Consider the following 26,021-nt stretch of genomic DNA (forward strand, 5'->3'; position numbering starts at 1 on the left):
TCAAAAGTGTCATTGAAAAGAATAAAATTCTTTTTTTAAGATTTACTTATTTATTTTAAAGTCAGAGTTACAGAGAGGAGGGGGGAGAGAGAGAGAGAGAGAGAGAGAGAGAGAGAGAGAGAGAGGTCTTCCACCCACTGGTTCACGCCCCAGATGACTCCAATGGCCAGAGATGTGCCAATTCGAAACCAGGAGCCAGGGAGCTTCTTCCAGGCCTCCTACATGGGTGTAGGGGCCGCAGGACTTGGGCCATCTCCTGCTGCTTTCCCAGCAGAAAGCTGGCTCAGAAGTGGAGCAGCCAGGACTCGAACTGGCATCCATATGGGATGCCCGCACTGCAGGCAGTAGCTTTACCCACCATGCCACAGCACCAGCCCCAAATAAAATTCTTAAGAATAAGCTTAACCACAGAGATGAAGAGTTTCACATGGATAACTGCAAGTCAGAAACAAAAGAAAGAAGATCTAAGCAGAAAGAAAATAACCCCAAGATCAAGGATTGAAAGGCTATTAAGAGGACACTATTACCTGTTCCTAACTCCCAGCACTTGTGAAGGTGGCATCATTTGGAAATAGTCTTTGTGCATATAATTAAGATCAGGTCATAGTTGATTGTGATGGCCCATAATATGATAGGACTGGTGTCTTTCTTTTTTGACAGGCAGAGTTAGTGAAAGAGACAGAGAGAAAGGTCTTCCATCCATTGGTCCACTCCCCAAATGGCCGCTATGGCCAGCATGCTGTGCCAATCCAAAGCCAGGAGCCAGGTGCTTCCCCTGGTCTCCCATGTGGGTGCAGGGCCCAAGCACTTGGGCCATCCTCCACTGTGTTCCCGGGCCACAGCAGAGAGCTGGACTGGAAGAAGAGCTCCCGGGACAGAACCGGTGCCCCAACCAGGACTAGAACCCAGAGTACTGGCGCCGCAGGTGGAGGATTAGCCTAGTGAGCTGCAGTGCTGGCCTGGACTGGTGCCTTTTAATAAATTGATTTATTTAAGGAATTTATTTGAAGGAGAGAGAGAGAGAGAAATAGAATGGAGGGAGAGGGAGAGAGAAAGGGAGTGGGGGGAGGCAGAGGGAGCTCTCCCCACCATGGTTCACCCCTCAGATGCCCACAGTGCTGAGGCTGGACCAGGCTGAAGTCAGGAACCAGGAGCTCCATCCAGGTCTTCCACAGGGGCAGCAGGGACGGAAGCACTCGAGCCATCGCCTGCTCCCTTCCTAGATGTGCATACGCAGAAAGCTGGGTTGGAGGCAGAGGGGAAACTCGAACCCGTGCACTCTGAGGGGATGTGGGTGACCCGAGGTGGGGACTCAGCCCCTGCACCCCATGCCCACCCATCCAAGCGCGAGTTCAGAACACACGTGTCCCCTCGGCTTTGGGGAGCACACCTGCATTTTCCAGGGTCGGCCCTGTGTCTCGGATTCAGTCTCTGGCTTTGAACTTGGACCTCTTCCTTGGAGTTTCTCCTCAAGCCCTGAGCCAGGGACTTTACCTCCTGGAAGGGCAGGTGACACCTGCACAGCAGGTGCGTGGAGGGCAACGTTCTTTTTCCACCACGATGCCAGAAAAAGCCCCTCTGCTGTTTCCGGTGAGCGCGAGAGCCCTCACTGCTGAGGGTGTCCTCTGTCTGCTTCCCTCTCAGAGAAGCCACACTAGTCTTCTGCCCATGGCTGCTTTGGAGCCAAGAGTCCTTCACGTCCTGGCCATCACCACTGCCTGCAGGGGTCTTCCTGCCTCTCACTCCCACCATGGATTCCCAAGGCCATGCTCCTCATTGGAAAGCATGGAGAAGGAGTTTTATTAACCATGTATTTATTTATTTATTTGAAAGGCGGAGACAGAAATAGGGACAGAGAGAGAGAGGTCTTCCATCTGCTGGTTCACTCCCCAAATGGCCACAACTGCCGGGACTGGGCTGGCCCAAAGCCAGGAGCCAATAGCTTCTTCCAGGTCTCCCATGTGGATGCAGGGGCCCCAGGACTTGAGCCATCCTCTGCTGCTTTCCCAGGCACATTAGTAGGGAGCTGGATCAGAAGAGGAGCAGCTGGGTTTCAGGCCAGCACCCGTAGGGGATGCTGGCCCTGTAGGCAGAGGCTTAACCTACTATGCCACAGTGCTGGCCCTGGAAAAGTGTCTTGTAACCACCTCCTGGTGTTTTGATAACTGGGCACTCAGGCAGATTGGCCATCACCAGGGCTCAGGGCTCAGGTCCTCATGTATCTGCCTCCCTGTTTCCTTATTATCATGTTACAATGGTTTATTTGACAGGGAAAGGGGTAGAACTGGAGAGACATATCTTCTATCTGCTGGTTTGTTCCCCAAATGGCTGCAACAGCCAGGGCTGGACCAGGTCAAAGCCAGGAGGCGGGAACTCCATCCAGATCTCCCATGTGGCTGGCAGGGACCCAAGTACCTGTGCCATCATCTGCTGCCTCCCAGTAAAGCTGGATTGGAATCACAGAGTGGCCAGGACTTGAACCAGGCACTCAGACATGGAATGTGACATCCCAAGTGACAGCTTGCTGTGCCAGTTTTGAGGTGACACAGTTCAGTCCTAAGAGGACCAAGGGGAACCTGCTCTGTGGGCTGGAGAGTGGGCAGGGCTAGGAGTCTGGGTTCCCCTGGGGTCTCCTTCTCAAGACTCCAGTCACTCTACTTCAATCTTAGGAGGGACAGGAGCTGGGCTGAAGGCATGCCTAGGGCGAGGAAGGGATCAGAACACCCTATTCTCTCCAGGGCCTGTGAAGTTAAATGCACAGAACCGCTGGTCCAAGTGAGAGAGGAAAAAAATGCATTCACTCTTCTGCACGGGAGAGTGGCAGGACCTGCAGATACTTCCTGGAAAGGGCTGTTTCTGGCTTTGTGGCCCAGATGGTCTCTGCCACTACTCAACTGTGTCCTTGGAGCGAGAAAAGAAGCCACAGACAGGGGCTGGTGTGGGGGCACGGTGGGGGAGGCTGCCACCTGTGGTGCCTGCATCCCATATGGGCACAGGTTTGTAGTGTCCCAGCTGCTCCTCTTCCGATCCAGCTCCCGTCTGTGGTCTGGGAAAGCAGCAGAAGATGGCCCAAGTCCTTGGACCCCTGCACCCACATGGGAGACCCGGATGGAGTTCTTGGCTCCTGGCTTCAGGGGCTGTTGTGGTCTTCTAGGGGAGTGAACCGATAGATGGCGGATTCTCTCTCTCTCTCTCTCTCTTTCTCTCTCTCTCTCTCTCAACTCTGCCTTTCAAAATAAATAAATACATAAAATCTTAAAAGGTCACAGACAACAGGTGTGTACTGAGCAGGTGCTGTCAGCAGCCTGAGGCTGTGTCTTCTCTTTCCAGTTCGCTGGGCATTTAAAGTGGGACAGGAAAAGTTATTTCTGAGGGCCCCAGCTCCCTCTGAGGGGGAAGCTGAGGTCACTCCCAGGAGGGACCCGAGCCCACCGGCTGCCGTCCTGGGCCCCGGCCTGGGAGTCTCCAGCAGGTGCTTCCTCCCTCAGAGGCTGCCACGGAGCAAGACCAGAGCCACAAAGGCTGTTCCTGTAACTGACACTGCAAACCAGTGAAAGCCTGGGATGGTAGTGACCAGGGACCGGGGCGTGTAGGGTCCCACCCGTCGGAGCAGGGAGGGAGCTGCCGGCTCAGAGTGAAGACCCCAGGAGTGGAGGTCATGGGAGATTGTGCTGTGTGGCTAGGAACCATGTCCTGGATTCCACTTTGGCTCCTGCTACTTGCCCAGTGCGCAGGTGAGGGAACTGGGAACCCCCGGAGCCCAAGCCCCCTGCCCCTGCGCGCCTCTTGCCCTGCCCCATGTGCTGAATTTGGCCCCCAGGTGGTGGCCCTCAGCCGGCCTTGCACCAGCTGCCAACCGCGTCTTCGGCCCTGGGGACCACGGTCCGTCTTGCCTGCACCCTGAGCCGCGACCACAGCGTGGGACTACACAGCATCTTCTGGTATCAGCAGAGGCCGGGCCACCCGCCCAGGTTCCTGCTGCGGTACTTCTCGCACTCCAACCAGCTCCACGGCCCCGGGATCCCTCCTCGCTTCTCCGGATCCAAGGACATGGCCCGGAACAGCGGCTACCTGATCATCTCGGAGCTGCGGCCGGAGGATGAGGCTGTGTATTATTGCGCCATGGGCAGCCTGGAGGAGGAGATGGAGAGGAAGAGGGGGGAGGAAGAGGAGCCTGCGGCCTCAGGGTCCCAGGTGCCCAAGGACAGCGCGCCTTGAGGTGGAGACACCAGGATCGGTGCCCCCTGCCAGTTCCAGGAGTCCCCAGGCCACCCCGGAGTGTCTCTTGGCATGGGCAGTGTTGCTGGAAGCCCCCCGGGTTGGAGGCTGGGGTAAGGGATTAAAGTTCCTGTGTCTTGGGAAGTCGCAGTGCTGTGTTTTGCTGGACACCAGGATTGGCACCCCCTTAACTTGGAGAGAGGCCGGCGTGGGGGGAAGGAGGTGCCCCCTGCCGGCCCCAGGAGTCCCCAGGCCGCCCCGGAGTGTCTCCTGGCACAGGCGGTGTTGCTGGAAGCCCCCCGGGTTGGAGGCTGGGGTAAGGGATTAAAGTTCCTGTGTCTTGGGAAGTCGCAGTGCTGTGTTTTGCTGGGCACTGGAGCAGTCAGGATGGGTGGGGCGCAGTTGCGAGCCAGGATCCCAGAGAGCCTGGCCATTACGGCTGGCTTGGCTGGGCAATGTGGCCGGGGGCTCACCCCAGATCACGGCACTGGGGTGGGGGAACAGTTGACCAAAGCACCCTGCATTCTTGGTGGGGGTGGGAAAGGGACATCTTTGCCAAGGGCGTGCCTTTCTGTAGGCATCAGCTGACTCATCAGCTGAGTTTACAGGGCTAATGAGCGTAGGGACACCTTCCCTGGGTCTCTGGGGGAGGTGACCTGGGGGTGCAGGGAGCTCCACCTTGGTTCTATTGAGATTCTGGGCTAAATAGTTCTCAGCTGTGGGGCTGTCCTGTGCATTGCAGGATTGGCCTCTGCCCACCAGCTGTGTCACTCCTCGGATTGTGCCAATCCCACGGGTCTCTAGACGTCACCAAGTGTCGCCAGGTGTGGCAGAGTCTCCCCAGCTGAGAAGCACCCATCTAAGGGAGAGCAGTGCCTTCACTCTCGGGCACAGAGCCAGGATTTGTTTGTTTTTTCCTGGAAAGGGCCAGGGAGTAAGTATTTTTGACCCCGTGGGCCGTTGCAGATGCTCAATGCTCAGTCGCAGCCAGAGATCATGGGAGCCCGCGCCGGTGCCTGTGCTCCTCAGATCTCACTTACAGAGCCAGGTGGGGCTGCCGGAGGTGTGGCCACTGGGGCCATAGTGGGCCACCCCTGCTCTGCAGGACCCACCCCCCACCCCCAGGTCCCGCCTCCAAAGGCTTCAACCAAGCCTTTGCTTCCTGGGATCATCAGGGTCCCCTTCAGCTCCTCCTGTGACCCCAACTTGGGTGAGAACGTCCACTAGGATGGTAAAAAAGACCCCGAGAGCCCCTCCTCCTCTCCAACCAGAGACGGACACATGTCAATACTGGCTGGTCCCCACGTGCTGGTGGCCTGCCTGTGGTCAAACTGCTGTCAGCTCACGGCAGGCCCCGGGGACCCTGTGTTCTTTCACTTCCTCGAATGCACAGAAGTTTCAGGCTCCCCCTGCCCCTGGCCCCACCCCCAAGGTCAGCCACGTGGCCTCCAGAAAAACGCCATCTTCTGCCTGTCACCCCCGCCCCCCATTCATACTCTGTGACTCCGGGATTCTGTGCTAGCACAACAAATCCAGGACAACTGTCCTGGGCTCCATTATCCTCCACGAGGGTTCGACCTTGGACTTGGGCTGTTGTTCAGCTGCAGGGAGGGGCTTAGCTCTGTTGGCCTTGGAGGTTTCACCAGGTAGCATGTAGATACGTAGGCTAGCGTGGATTCATTTTACGCGAAGCATTTAGCCCCGGGGTTGACTGTCACAGGCACTCCACAAAACGCCACTGCCACCCTTTCCTCGCCAGTCACCAGCCTGTCTTTTCCTTCCCGCTGAGTCAGGTCCAGCCTCAGCCATTATCAGGCCTCGGGCCGCCCCCCACTCCTCACCTTGTTTCTGCCTACTTAAGCTGATGGCAATCACAAACACTGATTCCCTTGGCGGCCTCCCAGCCTCCGCCCAACTGCTTACTTGGAGGAAGGATTCGCTGGCCCTTGGCAGCCGCCGGCCCAGGGTTCCACCATTCCTGCAAACCTCAGCTCTTGGGCAAGACCCCCAGAGGGAGCAATGACTGGCTCCCTCTGGTGCGCCAACAGCACGTTTTCCTACCTCGATCCAGCCCCTCCCCGACACCTCTACATCTATCTAGGGAGACTCCCCGCGCCTCCACGGGCCTGCAAATTGTCAGCGGTTCCGCACCTGACGGGCATTAGGAGAGCCGAGCGAATCAATGAGTGAGCAGAGGAAGGCACGAGTCAGCGAATTATCCTGATTCTGGGATCCAGATTACAGTGGCTGGGGCCATCGTAAGGCCCTACGGAGGGAGAGCCAGCCCAGACAGCCCCTGTCATGTTAGTGAATGGCCACACACACAGCCTGTCATATTAGTGAATGGCCACACACACACACACACAGCCCCTGTCATATTAGTGAATGGCCACACACACACACACAGCCCCTGTCATATTAGTGAATGGCCACACACACACCCACACACACTTCTGATTTGCCCTGCCTATGAAGTGCAGGGATAGGCAAGTTTGAAACAGGCCAATGCAGAGAACTTTCTGAACTGTAATGGGGGGAGGAGGTATCAGGAGAGGGGTTCTCAGATTGCCAGAGTCCACCCCCCAGTAAAGACCCCTACAGGTGCCCACAGGGCCTGAACAGGCCAAAGAAGGGCATGGGGGTACTGAGAGTTCCCGCTGTTACCTGGAGGGGGCAGGCAGAGGGTTCCTGGCTCCCGGGCCCAGGTTAGGAAGATGGAGATGAGGCCCACCTGGAAGCCCCTCCTGGTGCCCCCGTCTGCGCACTTGCCCCTGGGATTGTGTGCACCTGCTGCTGCCCTGCCTGCCATGGCCCCGACACCCTGCCTCCCTCTTCCCCCGTGGACACTGTGGCTTTTGTTGTGTGTTGACTGTGTCTGGACCCTGAGAAAAACCCATCTGGAGAAAAACAGATCAAAGGTTCTAGATTTTTCTATCTGATGAAAACAGCTGTGTTTACTTTGGTTAAAAGTGGCGATTTTTATAAATGATGGAGACTATATTAGATGTAATTACAGACAGTACCTTTAAAAATTCAATACATCTTTTGCATTTTGGCCATGTCTTTTTTTTTAAGATTTATTTATTTAGTTGAAAGGCAGAGTTACAGAGAGGCAGAGGCAGAGAGAGTCTTCCATTCTGTGGTTCACTCCCCAGATGGCCACAATGGCCACAGCTGAGCCCATCTGGAGCCAGGAGCCTGGAGCTTCTTCTGGGTCTCCCACGTGCGTGCAGGGGCCCAAGCACTTGGCCCCTTCCCTTCTTTCCTTCTTTGCTTCTTTCCTTCTCTCCTCCCTCCTTCCCCCTTCCCCCCTTCCCTCCTTCCCCCCTTCCCCCTTCCTCCTTCCCTCCTTCCCTCCTTCCCCCCTTCCCCCTTCCCTCCTTCCCTCCTTCCCCCCTTCCCCCCTTCCCCCTTCCCTCCTTCCCCCCTTCCCTCCCTCCCCCCTCCCTCCTTCCCTCCTTCCCTCCCTTCCTCCCTTCCCTTCGTTTTTAATGACTTACAAAGGCTTTAGGTAGAATTAGTTCTCTTTGAATACAGTAACTTTTAAAAATTACCTCAACTCAAAGCTGAACATTCCCAAAGTTTTTTTTTATCTTTTATTTAATGAATATAAATTTCCAAAGTACGACTCATGCGTTACAATGGCTTCCCCCCCATACCGTCCCTCCCACCCACAACCCTCCCCTTTCCCACTCCCTCTCCCCTTTCATTCACATCAAGATTCATTTTCGATTATCTTAATATACAGAAGATCAGCTTAGTATACCTTAAGTAAGTATTTCAACAGTTTGCTCCCACACAGAAACATAAAGTGAAAAATAATAGATGATTTTTTTTAAATGATGATGAAATCAGATCAGACCTATTGTCATGTTTAATCCCAGTGAGAGTCAAGTTGGGAATTGATAATTTCTTTTTTTTTTTTACAGAAGATCAGTTTAGTGTACATTAAGTAAAGATTTCAATCGTTTGCACCCCCATAGAAACACAAAGTGAAATATACTGTTTGAGTACTCATTATAGCATTAAGCCTCAGTGTACAGCACGTTAAGGACAGAGATCCTACATGAGGAGTAAGTGCACAGTGACTCCTGCTGTTGACTTTACAAATTGACACTCCTGTTTATGGCATCAGTAATCTCCCCATGCACCAGTTATGAGTTTCCAAGGCTATGGAAGCCCCTTGAGTTCTCCGACTCTTATCTTGTTTAGACACGGTCATAGTCAAAGTGGAGGTTCTCTCCTCCCTTCAGAGAAAGGCACCTCCCTCTTTGAAGACCTGTTCTTTCCACTGGGATCTCACTCACAGAGATCTTTTTGCCAGAGTGTCTTGGCTTTCCATGCCTGAAATACTCTCATGGGCTTTTCAGCCAGATCTGAGTGCCTTTAGGGCTGATTCTGAGGCCAGAGTGCTATTTAGGACATCCGCCATTCTATGAGTCTGCTGAGTATCTCACTTCCCATGTTGGATCACTCTCCCCTTTATTTATTCTATCGGTTGGTGTTAGCAGATACTAGACTTGTTTATGTGCTCCCTTTGACTCTTAGTCCTTTCATTATGATCAATTGTGAACTGAAATTGATCACTTGGACTAGTGAGATGGCATTGGTACATGCCACCTTGATGGGATTGAATTGGAATCCCCTGGTATGTTTCCAACTCTACCAATTGGGGCAAGTCAGCCTGAGCATGCCCCAAATTATACATCTCTTCCCTCTCTTATTCCCACTCTTATGTTTAACAGGGATCACATTTCAGTTAAATTTCAACACTTAATAACTGTGTGATAATTACAGAATTAAACCAGTCATATTAAGTAGAACAGACAAAAAAAAATACTAAGAGGGATAATGTATTAAGTTGTTCATTAGCAGTCAGGGCTATGCTGATCAAGTCACCATTTCTCATAGTGTCCATTTTACTTCAGGAGGTTTCCTTTTTGGTGTTCAGTCAGTTGTCACCGATCAGGGAGAACATATGGTACTTGTCCCTTTGGGACTGGCTTACTTCACTCAGCATGATGTGTTCCAGATTCCTCCATTTTGTTGCAAATGACTGGATTTCATTGTTTCTTACTGCGGTATAGTATTCTAAAGAGTACATATCCCATAATTTCTTTATCCAGTCTACCATTGATGGGCATTTAGGTTGGTTCCAGGTCTTGGCTATTGTGAATTGTGCTGCAATAAACATTAGGGTGCAGACCGCTTTTTTGTTTATCAATTTAAACTCCTTTGGGTAAATTCCAAGGAGTGGGATGGCTGGGTCGAACGGTAGGGTTATCTTCAGGTTTCTGAGGAATCTCTAGACTGATTTCCACAGTGGCTTGACCAGTTTGCATTCCCACCAACAGTGGGTTAGTGTCCCTTTTTCCCCACATCCTCGCCAGCATCTGTTGTTGGTAGATTTCTGTATGTGAGCCATTCTAACCGGGGTGAGGTGAAACCTCATTGTGGTTTTGATTTGCATTTCCCTGATTGCTAGCGACCTTGAACATTTTTTCATGTGCCTGTTGGCCATTTGGATTTCCTCTTTTGAAAAATGTCTATTGAGGTCCTTGGCCCATCTCTTAAGTGGATTGTTGGTTTTGTTGTTGTGGAGTTTCTTGATCTCTTTGTAGATTCTGGTTATTAACCCTTTATCTGTTGCATAGTTTGCAAATATTTTTTCCCATTCTGTCGGTTGTCTCTTCACTCTCCTGACTGTTTCTTTTGCAGTACAGAAACTTCTCAATTTGATGCAATCCCAATAGTTGATTTTGGCTTTGACTGCCTGTGCCTCCCGGGTCTTTTCCAGAAATTCTTTGCCTGTGCCAATATCTTGAAGGGTTTCTCCAATGTTCTCTAATAACTTAATGGTGTCAGGACGTAGATTTAGGTCTTTAATCCACGTTGAGTGGATTTTTGTGTAAGGTGTAAGATAGGGGTCTTGCTTCATGCTTCTGCACGTGGAAATCCAGTTTTCCCAGCACCATTTATTGAATAGACTGTCCTTGCTCCAGGAATTAGTTTTAGATCCTTGATCAAATATAAGTTGGCTGTAGATGCTTGGATTGATTTCTGGTGTTTCAATTCTGTTCCATTGGTGTATCCATCTGTTTCTGTACCAGTACCATGCTGTTTTGATTACAACTGCCCTGTAGTATGTCCTGAAGTCTGGTATTGTGATGCCTCCGGCTTTGTTTTTGTTGTACAAGATTGCTTTAGCTATTCGAGGTCTCTTGTGCCTCCATATGAATTTCAGCATCATTTTTTCTAGATCTGAGAAGAATGTCTTTGGTATCTTGATTGGGATTGCATTGAATCTATAAATTGCTTTTGGGAGAATGGACATTTTGATGATGTTGATTCTTCCAATCCATGAGCATGGAAGATTTTTCCATTTTTTGGTATCCTCTTCTATTTCTTTCTTTAAGGTTTTGTAATTTTCATCGTAGAGATCTTTAACGTCCTTGGTTAAGTTTATTCCAAGGTATTTGATTGTTTTTGTAGCTATTGTGAATGGGATTGATCTTAGCAGTTCTTTCTCAGTCATGGCATTGCTTGTGTATACAAAGGCTGTTGATTTTTGTGCATTGATTTTATATCCTGCCACTTTGCCAAACTCCTCTATGAGTTCCAATAGTCTCTTAGTAGAGTTCTTTGGATCCTCTAAGTACAGAATCATATCATCTGCAAAGAGGGATAGTTTGACTTCTTCCTTCTTGATTTGTATTCCTTTGATTTCTTTTTCTTGTCTGATGGCTCTGGCTAAAACTTCCAGAACTATGTTAAATAGCAGTGGTGAGAGTGGGCATCCCTGCCTGGTGCCAGATTTCAGTGGAAATGCTTCCAACTTTTCCCCATTCAATAGGATGCTGGCTGTGGGTTTTTTATAAATTGCTTTGATTATATTGAGGAATGTTCCTTCTATACCCAATTTGCTTAGAGTTTTCATCATGAAAGGGTGTTGAATTTTATCAAATGCTTTCTCTGCATCAATTGAGATAATCATATGGTTTTTCTTCTGCAGTCTGTTAATGTGGTGAATCACATTGATTGATTTGCGAATGTTGAACCATCCCTGCATACCAGGGATGAATCCCCCTTGGTCTGGGTGGATGATTTTCCTGATGTGTTGTTGTACTCTATTGGCGAGAATTTTATTGAGGATTTTTGCGTCTATGTTCATCAGGGATATTGGTCTGTAATTTTCTTTCAGTGCTGCATCTTTCTCTGGCTTAGGGATTAAGGTGATGCTGGCTTCATAGAAAGAATTTGGGAGGATTCCCTCTTTTTCGATGAACATTCCCAAAGTTTAACATAACCTAGTGTGAGATCCAAATTAAAATAAGCTGACCCCACACCACAAACATACGTGCTTCTCTGCAAACCGGCAGAGGGGTCAGTGTATCTGGAGAAATGCACCATCCATCATGTGTTAGTGTTGGATAAACACTAACACCAAACAGGTCAATTTGTATAAGCACTGCAAACAGTGCATTTACTCCGCAGTTGGCTGACAACCTTAATTAGCTGGCAGATAGCTGGGAGCAAGGCAGTAAGGACAGATAGACAGAGGTAACAGACACAGGAGAGAGCCAGCGAGCGAGCCAAAACCCGGAGTGACAAACAGAACATCAACTAAGAGGCTGCGAGGCCCCACTCAGAGCTTATTTTATAAAATCCAAATAAAGTCATATTTTATCTACTTCTAAAGGAAAGAGTTGAGAAATATTTCCTTCAAAGATGGTTAGAATTTTTTTTTAAATATAGGTGGCTTTGGAATGAAATTTTCAGTTATCTAAGAAAACATCTAAAGTGATTTCACCTGTAGTGAAACGTTGGGCCATTTTCCACTGCTTTCCCAGGCCATAGCAGAGAGCTGGATCAGAAGTGGAGCAGCTGGGACTCGAACCGGTGCCCATATGGGATGCCGGCACTGCAGGCAGCGGCTTTACCCACTACACCACAGTGCTGGCCCCCACCTGGTTGTATTTAACAATGAAAGTCAGGTGTTTAGTTGTATCGTGTGTATCTAGTCATGTCTTTGGGCTGTCTAAATGACTATAGGCAGGGACAAAGTAAGACTGACTTGAAGGGTTTTAGAGGAACGGTCTGTGTTGTGGTGCAGTGGGTTAAGCCACCGCTTGCAACACCAGCCCCCTATGTCGGAGTGCCAGCTGGAGTCCCAGCTGCTCCACTGCCAATCCAGCTCCCTGCTAACGCACCTGGGAAAGCCAGGGGTAGATGGCTCAAGTAGTTGGGCGCTGTTACCCATGTGGGAGACCTGGATGGAATCCTGGCTCCTGGCTTGTCTAAATCTGTTTTAATAAACCTTAAAAAAAATCTGCAGAGAGAAGAGACTTGGAGGGGTTGGTGTTCTATAGCCAGAGGGCATTGACAGCAGCCAGAGCAGGGGATGAGGGAAACAAGTGCCTCTCTCTGAAATGTGAATTAAGGAAGAAAAGGGTCTGTGTGTGTGTGTGTGTGTGTGTGTATTGTTGGGTGGATTTCTGGGGCAGAACGTTCCAGAAAAAACACAAAAAGCAGGCACACGAGACAGAACTGTAAAAAGGCGCAGTCATAGGAGGGATTCTCAGAGCCGAGTCTGGGTGGGAAAGCAGACTGACTGCTTTGTTGGCCAAGGCGACATCCACAAACTGGAGAAGACACTGTGGATTGAACCCTGACAATTACCAAAAAAAAAAAAAAAGGTAGTGCAGGGAGCTACTGGGGGCATTACATCAGCCCCACACCAGCTCAGAGCTGATTGGTCTGGGGGGGGGCGCCTACCCAGCGTGACCAATGAGAGGCCTCGGCGGCTCCTTCATAAGCACAGGGAGGTGGCGGCGGCGATGGGTGCGGCAGCTTTCCGGTCGCCCTCTGCTTGGTGCCGGCGTGGCTCAGGACTCAGGTGTCACGCTGCAGGGCTGTAGGTAGGTTCTGCTTCTTGCCTTTAAATCTAGGTCCACTTCATCTCGGTCCTTTGTTCTTGCTTGGTTTGCCTGCTTTAAGACTTATTTGAAAGGCAGCATTACAGAGAGGCAGAGAGCTCTTCCATCATGCTGGTTCACTCCCCAAATGGCCCCAATGACTGGAGCTGGGGCTGGGCCAGGCCAAAACCAGGAGACAGGAACTTCTTCCAGGTCTCCCACATGGTTACAGAGGCCCAAGCACTTGGGCCATCTTCTACTACTTTCCCAGGTGCATTAGCAGGGAGATGGACTGGAAGTGGAGCAGCCGGGACTCAAACCGGCACCTTTGTGGGACGCCAGTACTGCAGGCGGCAGCTTTACCTGCTGTGCCACAGAGCTGGCCCTGCTTTAGGTTGTCTTTAAACGCTGGTGAGATAACTATATTCTGACTGGTACTCCAAAGCATGGCCTAAACTGTAACTAGCTTGATAGTCTAAAGCTGGAGATGTTAAAACCCAATTCCTGAAGATTCTGCGTGTGTTTTTCGCCCTTTGCTTCTACCGCCCACTGTGTGTCCATGCTGTCTCCAGGTTGAAGCTCCGTTCCTCCTGCAGGTACTGCTCACACACCATTAAGGCTGTGATGGAGCACAGGAGTATACTTGGTTCTCCTCACCACTTATTTCCGTGTTATTTGAAAGGCAGACAGACACAGTGAGCGCCTATCCCTGGTTGACTCCCCAAATGCCTGCAACAGCTGAAGCTGGGCCAGGAGCCCCTGACTCCACCTGGGTCTCTGACGTGGGTGGCAGGGACCCAGGGACTTGAGCCATCGCCTGCTGCTTCCCAGGTGCAGGTCCGCAGGACGCTGGAATTGGGAGCGGAGCTGGGACTGAAGCCTAGGTGCTCCCATATGGGATTTGGGGGGTCTATGGAGGCTGCACCAAATACCCACCCCTCTACCACTACTGACTAATAGGCTGTTGCTGGTATGCACTGGCAGATTCCTTGACCAAACTCCCAACTGGGCTCCCCTGAGCCCTCTTCAACCAGGCCTCCAGCCGACTTGAACAAATGCGAAGGGTTCCTAACAACTGTAGGCTGCAGCCTTCATCTGCCTGCTGAGAAGACTCAAGATGGCCAAGCAGGTTCACGGCTACAGCCAACACCTGGAGGAAGGGCCCCCACCTCCCAGCTTCTGGGAGGGCAGGAGCCTGACATCAGTAAGCACCTTAGCTACACGGATGGGTTTCACGTGGCCCGAAAGTCCCCTTGCTGCTGTTCCTAAGACTACACTTGCTTGGCTGAACTCGGCCATGTTTACCGTCTTCCCCATGCTCTGCTTGAGTGCCTGGATTCCAGAACTAAGTTCCAGATCAAGTGAGGACACAGTGACTCCCTCTGAATTGTCCATTGATACACTTTGCTCGTTAGGGGAAAATCCCACTTCTGGGGTATCTCTCTCATGGTTAACATAATTCTTAATTGTGTTAGTACATCAACTACAGCCACTGAAAACGTCTCTTCCTAGCCTGTGGCTCCCCTCCCCCTCCTTTTTTAAAGATTTTTTTATTTACATGAAAGAGTTATACAGAAAGGAGAGGCAGAGAGAGGGCTTCCATCTGCTGGTTCACTCCCCAGCTGGCTGCAATGGCTGGAGCTGCGCCGATCCAAAGCCAGGAGCTTCGTCTAAGTCTCCCATGCAGGTGCAGGGGCCCAAGGACTTGGGCCATCTGCTTTCCCAGGCCATAGCAGAGGGTGGGATCAGAAGTGGAGCAGCCGGGACTCGAACTGGTGCCCATGTGGGATGCCAGCACGGCAGGCGGCAGCTTTACCTGCTACACCACAGTGCCGGCCGCTTGTACACTGTTACTGCTAATGAAGATGCTCAGAACCATCTCGGTCAACTAAGCCAGGAGCAAGGGTGTCTTGTGACCAAACACTGGAGCAGCCAAGAGCTACCACTTACAGGGCTTGTTTTCAGGGAAGTTCTACCTACTCATGAAGTTCTGGGATGGATGACGTCTATTCAAAGGGTGGTGGATGCATATGCCCACGGAGTTATTGAGGTAACACGAGTTTCTTGTTCAGCTGAGGGTGGAGAATGAACAGTGAGGGGCTCGGGCTTCCTGTGTTAGGTGAGTTAGATGAGGCTGCTGCTCGGGCATAGGGTCCTTCAGCCTCAGCTGGGTCCGGCTACTGTGGCGCATTCACCGCTAGATGGTCTCGAGCCAACTCGTGTCCACGTACAAGCACATCTGGTTGGTTTTAACCAACATCAAAACAGGATTGGACCACTTATTTTTACAGATGCATTTGAAAGGCCGAGTTAGGGAGAGGTCTTCCATCTGCTGGGTCACTCCCCAAATGTCCGTGAAGGCTGGGCTGTGCCAAGTCAGATCCAGGAGCCTGGAGCTGCTTCTGGGTCTCCCACGTGGGTGGCAGGGGCCCAGGCTTTTGGGCCATCTTCAGCTGTCCTGGGCACTTTAGCAGGGAGCTGGTTCAGAAGTGGAGCAGCTGGGTCTCCAATGGGCGCCTATATGGCATGCAGGCATCACAGGTGGCAGCTTAACCTTCAGTGCCACGATGTCGGCCCCGGGTCATTTTCTTTAAGTAGTGGGCTGTGCTGTTAGTTCCACTTCTTGGCTGCTGATCCCGTGAGGGTGGAAGCTCGCATCCCGATCCTGGGTCCCAGTTCAGAGCTGACCCCTCCTCCCGTCCCGCTCACTCACCCTTGGCCCCTGTTATCTGCACTCAGCGGTGACTGGTGCACCCTTGCTCCTTGCTTTGTGTTTGGTTGGTGGTCCAGCAAGATGAGATCCTGTCCCGGGGTCTATCTCACTACCTCTCAGAAGCCTGTGCTGTGGCAGAAGCAGATAGGCAGTAGGGGGCTGTGTTTTCCTTTTTTATTTTAAAAGCCATAAGTAGTACCGTGGGATAGGATGGTAATGACAGTAGTCCATCTGCCACCCCCATTCCCACTCCAAGTGGTAGTGGCTTCTTGGGACAAGTTGTTGGTCTTATGTGGGGAGCAACTGGGAGCAACTCGGACTAGACTAAGTTACTGGAATTAAGACTTATTCTATGCATCTGCTCTCCCACAATATGGCGCTGGGAGAGGAGGAAACAGCTTCTACGCAGCTGCCTCCAGTTCAACCAATAAGCAGCAGGAGCTGCTCCTGATTGGAGGAGAGCAGCGTACTCGGCGTGTGGGTAGCAGAGTTGGGATTGGTGGAAGAGGACTATAAAGGAGGAGAGAGACAACATGCACCAGGAACATCTAAGAGGAACACCTGTGCAGCCCCCGAGAGAGCCGGCCGGCGGTGTGCCACTCCCCCGCGGAAGTGGGGAAAGTGGCAGGGGGAACCGCCCTTCCACGGAGGTGGAAGGGTCGGTAGCCAACCCGGGAAGAACCAGCAGCAAACCCGGGGAGGGCCGAGAAGACAAAAGAACAGCGCAGGGTCCTGTGTCGTTCCTCCATGAAGAGGGGGAGCGACAGTCTTATACTAACTTCTGTTACTACCTGGTCTCAACATGATGCACACTGTTAAGTCCATGTTTTTCCCCCTAGGTTTGTTGTCAATTTCCTGCTTTTTCCTGTCCTGAAACAGGATTATCCATTTATTTAAGAGATTTTTTATCTGTTTGAAATGCAGAGTTGGGAAGACAAGTCTTCCATCTGCTGGTTCATTCCCCAAATGGCTGCAACAGCCAGTGCTGGTCGAAGTTGGAGCCCGAATCCTGGAACTCTGTCCAGGTCCCTGTGGAGGTGGCAGGAGCCCTAGCACTTGAGCCTCTGTTGCTCTCCTGGGCACAGGAGCAGGGAGCTGGATGGGAAGTGGAGCAGCCAGGACTCAAGCCGGTACCCATATGGGACACTAGTGTCGCAGGCCGCAGCTCAACCCACTACGCCAGTCCCTGGGATTATCCATTTTACCTCTTCATTGACACACCATTCCTCTTACCTCATATCAGTCCTTTAAGTTGACTAACAGCCACAGTATTTTTCTCTGACTATTTACCATTTGCCTGTCTAAACATCCATCAACGTAGAAGGAAGATATTTTGGTCTCCATCCCTGCCTCCTGGCCAGAACCCCTGGAGCCCTTGTGGTTTCCTAAGTGATGAGGGCATAGGAGCACCTGTTAAATTTTCATTACCCATCCACCCCCCGCCCCATTGCTGAGGTCACTCAGGCACAAGTAAGGTGAATAGAACCCTTTATTGGCAATAAGCCTCTTTAACCACACCTCAGTCTAGCCTGGTGTGGCCACTGGGAAAGCTGTTGCCAGAGCAACCAGCTACAGGACCAGAGCTCCACCCCCTGACCTCCCGGGGAGCAGGGCGAGGCTGGAAGTGGAGTTTAGTTGCCTGTGGCCAGTGATTCACTCAACTGTGCACATGGAACGTGACCTGAGGGCACTGGGTCTGGAGCACTCCGAGGTGGGGAACGAGCTGGCGGCAGCTTAGCCCACTGCACCGCTAGGCGGCCCCAGCCACGAGGGTGTGCACCTTAGCTCCTTAGCTCCGTGCATTTAAGGCCAGGCAGTGGGAAGGCGGTGCCTAAGCAGTTGCAGATAGCGCTGTAGAGTGTAGCCTTTGTGCCTGGCTGTTCGCTGTGAGAAATCTCCCAAATCGATGCACTTAGGCTCCTGGTCTGTCACCTGGCAGACTCCTGGGCTGAGGGCCATTGTGCTGAGAGGCTTGGATTCCTGGCTGGGAAAGGAAGCTGGGCCTCGCCCATCAGTCCGCTTTCCTGGGGCCATGCCTGGGCCACCTGCCTGGTTTGATTCTTGGTGGCTTCCCTGTCCCCTTACAAGCTGAGCTCTGAGCTGCGGTCTGCACAGAAGTTAAGCCCTCAGTCCACCTTCTCTCCGGCTCCTGAACCTGTGCATGTGCTGATGGGAATTCCCTGGGGGGGGGGGTTGGGAGGGGACACAAGCTCTCTCCGCTTAGACCTGTTAAGGAACAGCGGATATGCTGAGATGCCTGTCTTCCTGCCAGCCCCCAAGTGTCCAGGACTGGAAGAAGCCCCTGTGGCTTCTCTTGGGCAGAAAGGGAGCTGTGGGTCTCTGCTCGAGGCATGAGCAGGGGTGGGTGGTGAGGATGCTGCTGTCAGCGGGGAGGCCTGGGCTGCCTTCCGTGACATGGGAAGAGGCTGAGCGGTGTGGGATTGCTTGAGGGTTTCCCCGTCTTGTTCTCGGGTTGGTGGAGATGCACAGACCAGTCCCCCTCTCGGTGTCTTGTATCTTGCAGTGCGGAGCCTGTGAGTGCTGAGGACTCGGCTGTGTCCTGTCCCTGGAGAGCTCCCTCTTCCAGACCCTGCCATCAATGAGGGCCACTCGAAGATGGACAGTGATGGCACAGGCCTGGCCCTCTCCTTGCCTCCAGCTGGGATCATCGAGTAAGCCATGGCTCAGGAGTTGTGGTCCCGCTGCTCACCCAGGTAAGGCTGGAGCAGGGGGAGGTGCGGGCAGAGGCACAGTCAGTGTGCTCACCCAGGTAAGGCTGGAGCAGGGGGAGGTGCGGGCAGAGGCACAGTCAGTGTGCTCACCCAGGTAAGGCTGGAGCAGGGGGAGGTGCGGGCAGAGGCACAGTCAGTGTGCTCACCCCAGGTAAGGCTGGAGCAGGGGGAGGTGCGGGCAGAGGCACAGTCAGTGTGCTCACCCAGGTAAGGCTGGAGCAGGGGGAGGTGCGGGCAGAGGCACAGTCAGTGTGCTCACCCAGGTAAGGCTGGAGCAGGGGGAGGTGCGGGCAGAGGCACAGTCAGTGGGAGTCACCCCGGGGTGGGAGCCTCCGTGGACGTGCACCTGTTGGGTGTAGGTCAGGTCTGCCTGAGGTGGGCAGGAGTGGGGACGGCCCTCTGACAAAGGGCTGCATGGGAGAAGGGACGAGAGGCCTGCAGAGAAGCATTGTGTGGACAAACCCAGTGCCTGGGGTGGCAGGTGGGGTGGGGCAGCTGGTGGCCTGTGGAGGGACGGGGACCAAAGGCCTGCTGCATCCCAGGGCTGCGGCTGCTTGAAGGAGCCTGTATCCTTGCCCATCTTCACAGAAGGCCAAAGCTGAGGGTGCTGGGCTCTACCTAGGAGGGAGATGTGCTGGGAGATCTCTAATCCCTTTTGTGTCTTGCACACGCACATGCACTAGCCAAGGCAGGGCCGGCCTCGGTCATGGCCAAGGCCAGGCTAGTAAAGAATCGAAGGCCGGAGCCTCCATGGGTCCCAGAGCTGGGGGGACTCTTGCCTTGCTCTCGTCTTCCAAGGCAGAGTGAGATGGTCTCCTGCTCTGACAGGAAGTTGCCACTTCCTATCCTGTCTCCTCCGTGCCCGGGGAGGGTCTCCATGCCTCCAGGGCAGGAAGCTGCTCGCTCATGGAGTGCCGTGCCCCCTGTGGTGAAGATCCTGGGGAAAGGGAGCCGATGTTGGCAGCCACAGGCTGCACCCCTCCCCCACCCCAGCAGGAGCAGACCTGCTCACACCACGGTGCATCTCCAGGAACTCCTGTGGCCTTCTTCTCCTGGTTCGATAAGCTGGACTACCTCCGTAAGCTTTGCTGTCTCTTGGGCCAGCCACACAGCTGCCAGGTGAGCACGTGGGAGGGTTGTTTGAATACGAAATGGCCTGTGTAGTAGACTCCCAGGGGTCCCATCGTAGGATCCCAAGCTGGGTGGCTGAAAAACACGGTAATGTATTCCCTTGTGAGTGAAGGCTGGACGTCGGAAGTCAAGGTTTGGACATGGCCGTGCTCCCTGCAAAAGCTCTGGGGGAGGAGTTGTTGCTTGATGTTCTACCTCCTGCTGCTTGCTGGTGATCCTTTGTGCTCCTTGGCACGTCAGGGCAGTCTGCCTCTGCACATGGCTTCTTCCCCTGTGTATCTGTGTCTGTAAGGGACCACAGTCAACAGACTAGGGACCCACCCTCTATAGTCTTACCTCACCTTGACCTGATCACATCTGCCAAGACCCTATTTCCATTCAAAGACTCCTGTTGGACATGCACTTGAGGGAGGGTGGTGACACTGTTCAATCCAGGACAGCAGGGAACCCTTGAATCCCTCATGAGCAGGGCTCTGGAGTTGGAAGCCGGAGCTGGGAATCAAACTAGCACCACATTTGTGCAGTGCTACTGTCTTCACGGCTAGGCTAGGCACCCCTCTCACAAATGGTGAGCTTGTGGAAACTCCAGTAGGCTTTCTGCTCAACTAGGAAGCTAGCAGTTGGGGGGAAAAGGGGTGCAAAGGGGGGGAATAGAGCATCTTCCCAAACTCGTCACCTAGGAACAGATCAGCCCTAGCGTGCAGAGATCTTTCCAAAGCTTGACCTCCATAGCTTCCGTGGCAGAAGTGAGGCTCACGTGGGTAGCAGTGGCCCAGTAATGTGTATGTAGCATCCATGGTAGGTATGGGAGAGCACCTGACTCTGAAGTCCTCTCGAAGTGAGGAGATGGTCTCCTATGGTCGTCTTAGGGTGTGTGGGGGGCAATGGAGCTGGACCAAGCTAAGAGCTCTGGCCTCAGCTCCCTGGGAATAACTACTTGTGTTGTCTTAGTGACATGCAGAGACCACTGGAGACCTTAAGATGTGGACTGCTGGGCACCAATATTACCCATCTGTCCTACAGACTTCACACTGCCCACCTGCAGAACGTGGGCGTGGGCAGCAACAGCCTGCTCCACGTGATGCCTGCGCCCTGGAGACTGCTGGGTGGGGGTGGTCTTGAGCTCCTGCTGCCACCTGAGTTCCTGCTGCCAGCCCTGTGCTGCTGCCCCCACCCCGGGGTGGTCATCTCCCACGACCTCCTAAACTGCCCCTCCTACAGATAAGACGGTGTGTGGCAGTGCTCGAGCTGAAGAATGTTGAAGTATCCTATCCTTGTTGAATGCTCTGGATATGTGGATGACCACCCTGGATTAACGCTGCTTTAGAAGCCAAACCGTGGCTGAGCTAAGCTGGACAGCATTGGATCAGATGGGGGAGGGGAGACCCACAAACTGCGTAGCGCTGAGGGCTGAAAGCCGTGCAGAGCTCCACCGTGCAATAGTGCGCGCACAGCAGCCAGCGGAAGTGCCGTGGTTCAGTGTCCTTACTTGCACGTGTCTGGGTAGCTTCTAGTCGCTGGCCGAGACTCCGGCTCCTTGTTGCAGGAGGTGTTCTGGCACGATGGGAGAGGCAGGGCCCAGCTGATCTGTTGCTTGTAAAGAATATTTTAACTTTCAACATAAAGGATGATCTCAAGCTCGTCTCTGTCTTACAACATCAACTGTACTCGGGTCTCAGGGATTTGAGGCTTCAACTTGAACTTAGATGTTCCTCTGCTGTGTCCTAGACTGTTCTAGATGCCTGGTATGAGGACAAATGAGACACTTAAAAAAATCCTTCCTTAAACTTATTTTATTTGAAAGGGTCAGAGAGGTAGAGCAAGAGAGAAGGCTTCCATCCACTGGTTCACTCCCCACATGACTGCAACAGCCAGAGCTGAGCTGATCCAAAGCCAGGAGCTTCTTCTGGGTCTCCCAGGCAGGTGCAGGGGCCCAGGGACTTAGGCCATCCTTTGCTTTCCCAGGCCATTAGCAGAGAGCTGGATTGGAAATGGAGCAGCCGGGACATGAACCAGTGCCCAGGTGGGATGCTAGTGCTGCAGGCCAGGGCTTCAACCCACTGTACCACAGCACCGCCCCAAATGAGACTTTTTGTGAAGGATCTCTAGATACAGGTGTCCCTTTTGTCTGGTTTTCCATTTTGTTTTTTCTGCAGTTTCATATTTGTTTTTTTGGGGTGGGTGGGCATGTAAAAATGGTTGAGTTAATCTTGATAAACTTCAGTTCCTCACTTGTAAAACTGAGGTCTTTTTTTAAGACTTATGTATTTGAAAGAGAGGTAGAGACAGAAAGAGAGGTCTTCCATCTGCTGGTTCACTCCCCAGATGGCAGTAATAGCCGGAGCTGTGCTGATCCAGGAGCCAGGAGTCTCCTCCAGGTCTCTCATGTGGGTGCAGGGGCCCAAGGACTTCGGCCATCTTCTGCATTCCCAGGCCGTAGCAGAGAGCTGGATTGGAAGAGGAGCAGCCAAGACTAGAACTGGTGCCCATATGGGATGCTGGTTCTTCAGGCCAGGGTGTTAACCCACTGCGCCACAGCACCGGCCCCTCTTTTTTGTGTGAAAGCTGTCAGCATAGTGCATTCACTTATGCAGAAGGTGTTTGAGGCTCTGCCCTTCCCTGGGCTGAGTGCTGGAGGCAGGGGTGGAAAAGACACGCGTGGTTCTCATGTTTCTAGGAACTTGTACTGAGATGGGTGACTCGGGCGATCGGCAAGTTACATCGAGAAGCAGGACAATTTCAGACAAGAGGCACGGGGACAGGATGCAGTGGAAGGTCACTGGGGTGGGGGGGGGGTAGCATCGTATGTGTGGGTAGCCCGGGAACGGTGCCTGAACACTGAGGCCGGGAGTCACAGGACATGGAACAGGAGCCTAAGCAGAGGAAATGCAGGTACGGAAGCCTGAATGGGCTGATGAGGCTGGAGGTTAAAACAGGAATAGGTTAAGCAGTCGGCTGAGGGAGCCACAGTGAATGGATCACTTAGTGAACATGGGTATGTTTGTGACCATGTTATCAAAAGGAACCACTTCCACTGGTGCCGTGGTACGAAGGTATCCCCCAAAGTTAGTGCGTTGATCACCAATGTGAAGCATTTTAAGAGGGGCTGCCTTGGGGGCCGGCACTGTGTTGGAGGCTTCAGCTGCTGTCTATAGAGACAATATTCTATGGATGCCAGTTTGAGTCCTGGTTGCTCCACTTCTAATCCAGCTCCCTGCCAATGTGCCTGGGGAAAGCAGTGGAAGGTGGCCCAAGCGTGTGGGCCCCTGCACCCATGTGGGAGGCCTGGAGGAAGCTCCTGGCTTCAGTCTGGACCAGCTCTGTAGTGGCCATTTGGGGAGTGAACCAGTGGATGGAAGACCTCTGTTTCTTCCCTCTCCATGTAACTCTGATTTTCAAGTTTTTTTTCCAAAGAGGGGCTGCCTTTAGGAGAGGATCAAATCATGAAGAACCCTCATGAACGGGACTGATGACCTTATAAAAGGACCTCAGGGTCCCAGCTGGGCCCTTCTGCCATGTGGGGATGTGTTGGTTTCCTGTGGGGCACATGGTGAGGTGCCATCTTGGAAGCAGACTCTTCAAAGAGACAGTATCTCCTGGTGCCTAGATTGGGCTCCCCAGCCCCAGAACTCAGATTTCTGTTCATGGATCATCCTTCTAAAGGCTTTTTGCTACAGAAGCAGGTGTAGATTAAGTTGGCTGATGCTGTGGCACGAATTCCGCTGTGTCTTGGGCTCTCCAAGTCGATGGCTTAGTGAAGCCCTACCCAACAGGTGAGGACATGGAGAAATAGTAGAACCCAGGAAGCCACAGAGGCAGAGCAAGTTTGGTCCATTTATGTGTGCTTTCTGGTTTATCTTACTTAAAATACTATCCTCTATTGGGGCTGGTGCTGTGGCATAGTGGGTAAAGCTGTTGTAGTGCCGGCATCCCATGTGGATGCTGGTTCAAGTTCTGGCTGCTCCACTTCTGAGCCAGCTCTCTGCTGTGTCCTGGGAAAGCAGTGGAAGATGCCCCAAGTGCTTGGGCCCCTGCACCCATGTGGGAGACCCGGAAAGAAGCTCCTGGCTTTGGATCAGCGCAGCTCCAGCTGTTACAGCCATCTAGGGAGTGAACCAGTGGATAAAAGACCTCTCTGCTTCTGCTTCTCTGTGACTCTGCCTTTCAAATAAATCTTAAATATGATCGTCTGGGTTCATTCATGTCACAAATGACAGGATTTCCTCCCCCCCCCTTTCTTAAAAGGCTGATTATTGCTCTTTGAGTCTAAACCACATTTTCTGTTTCCATTTGCCCACTGATGGACATCTGGGTTGTTTGCACGTCTTGCTCACTGAACAAAACTGCTGTGCATAGGGCAAGGTGCGCATCTCTTCACGACGCCATCTGCAATGCCCTCGCGTGTCAACCCAGAGTTTTGACTGCTGTATTTTCATTTAGTTAAATCTGTTTTGTAGTTATTTTGTCATCTTTATTGATATCTTTAAGATTTATTTGAAAGAGTTACACAGAGGAAAGGTAGAGAGAGGTCTTCGATCTGCTGGTTCACTCCCCAGTTGGCCGCAACAGAGCTGTGCTGATCTGGAGCCAGGAGCCTCTTCTGGGACTCCCGCATGGGTGCAGGGGCCCAAGGACTTCGGCCATCTTATGCTTTCCCAGGCCATAGCAGAGAGCTGGATCAGAAGAGGAGCAGCCAGGACTAGAACCGGCGCCCATATGGGATGCTGGTTCTTCAGGCCAGGACGTTAAACCACTGTGCCACAGCACCAGCCCCTTGATGTCTTTGTGATTTGATTTTTTTGTAGTGATATACTTGATTAGCCTTATCTTTTTTGTATCTAGTATAGGTTTCCATTTATGATTATCACAAGACTTGGATAGAGCAACATATTTTGAGACAATTATAACCTCATAGAAAATAAAAACTTACCCCACACCACATACTTTGCTATTAGTATCAGAATTCATTTTATATTGTTTCTATTAACCAATTTTTCTGGTAATTTTTTAAAGTTACTTTAGCTGCCAACTACAGGGTTGGCATCCCATATGGGTGCTGGCTTGAGTCCCAGCTGTTCCACTTCTGATCCAGCTCGCTGCTAATGGTTTGGGAAGGCAGTGGAAGATGGCCCAGGTGCTCAGGCCCCTGCAGCCATGTGGGAGACCTGGAGGAAGCTCCTGGCTCCTGACTTGAGATTGGCCCAGCTCTGGCTGTTGTGGCCAATTGGGGAGTGAAGCAGCAGATGTCTCTCCATCTCCCTCTCTCTGTAGTTCTGCCTCTCAAATTTTTAGAAACATATAATTTAAAAATCATTAATATGACAATAGCATCTACTTAAGGCACTTCAGAGGAAAGCTGAACATTTCAAAATTTTCACAAAACAGCATTTTAAGTCACATATTTTAGTGAGTCTGTCCTCCATGGATTTCAGCCAGAATGCCCCTTTAGCTGCTCACAGCTTCTTTAAGGGAACAAAAGACAAAAGGCTTTGTCAGTCCATCAGTGCTCGTGTCACACGATCTGGAGCTGTAGCGAATGGAAGGCAGCAGCAGCCCCTGTCCCTCTGTACAGGTTATTTTTAGGTATGTGAATGGTAGAAGAGAGGGAGAGGGAGAAAGTACCTTCCATCTGCTAGTTCACGCCTCAGATGTGCACAACAGCCAGGGCTGGGCCAGGCTGAAGCCAGGAATTCAGCCTGGGTCTCCCCCGTGAGTGGTGGGGGGGGGCAAACACTGAAGCCGTCATATGCCGCCTGCCTTGAGGCTTCAGCCTGCGGCTGGATCAGAAGTGAAGCAGCCAGGACTTGAGCTGGTCACCCAAGTGACAGCTTAACTCACCGCATCACAAGTCCCATGCCTCTCCTTCAGTGTTTTGTTTAAGATTTTATTTGAGAGGTAGAGTTAGAGATGGAGAGAGAGGTCTTCATCTTCTGGTTCACTCCCCTAGATGGCTGCAATGGCTGGAGCTGCGCTGATCTGAAGCCAGGAGCTTTATCCGGGTCTCCCACGTGTTTGCAGGAACCCAAGCACTTGGGCCATCTTCTACTGCTTTCCCAGGTCATAGCAGAGAGCTAGATCAGAAGATGAACTGTATGGGATGCCGGCGCCGCAGGTGGAGGGCTATCCTACTGCACCACAGCACCAGCCCCATCTCCTTCAGGTTTCAAGGATGGTTTCTTCCAGCAGCTTGAATGTTTCCTCTCAGCGCTGGCCTCCAAGGCTTTTGCTGGGAATCTGCCAGTCTTGTGGCATCCCTGCTCGTGTGGTGACTGCAGGGGACAAAGGTGCTCTGGAGAAATCTGAAAGTAGGTT

At 52.1% G+C, this 26,021-nt stretch overlaps 1 protein-coding gene and 1 long non-coding RNA gene across 2 annotated transcripts in view; both read left to right on the forward strand.

Moving 5' to 3' along the window:
* LOC127488352 (uncharacterized) overlaps positions 1–26,021 on the forward strand; it is a 100,505-nt gene that overhangs the window by 65,008 nt on the left and 9,476 nt on the right. Inside the window, exon 4 of the long non-coding RNA XR_011385165.1 lies at positions 18,371–18,560. This is a non-coding gene — a long non-coding RNA (uncharacterized lncRNA). The remainder of the gene's footprint in view (positions 1–18,370; positions 18,561–26,021) is intronic.
* VPREB2 (pre-B lymphocyte 2) lies at positions 3,689–4,218 on the forward strand. The gene is given in 2 exon segments (NM_001171144.1): positions 3,689–3,734; positions 3,821–4,218. Coding segments are annotated over 2 exon segments (444 nt in total).

Source organism: Oryctolagus cuniculus, chromosome 21, assembly GCF_964237555.1.
Source record: "Oryctolagus cuniculus chromosome 21, mOryCun1.1, whole genome shotgun sequence".
NCBI lineage: Eukaryota > Metazoa > Chordata > Mammalia > Lagomorpha > Leporidae > Oryctolagus > Oryctolagus cuniculus.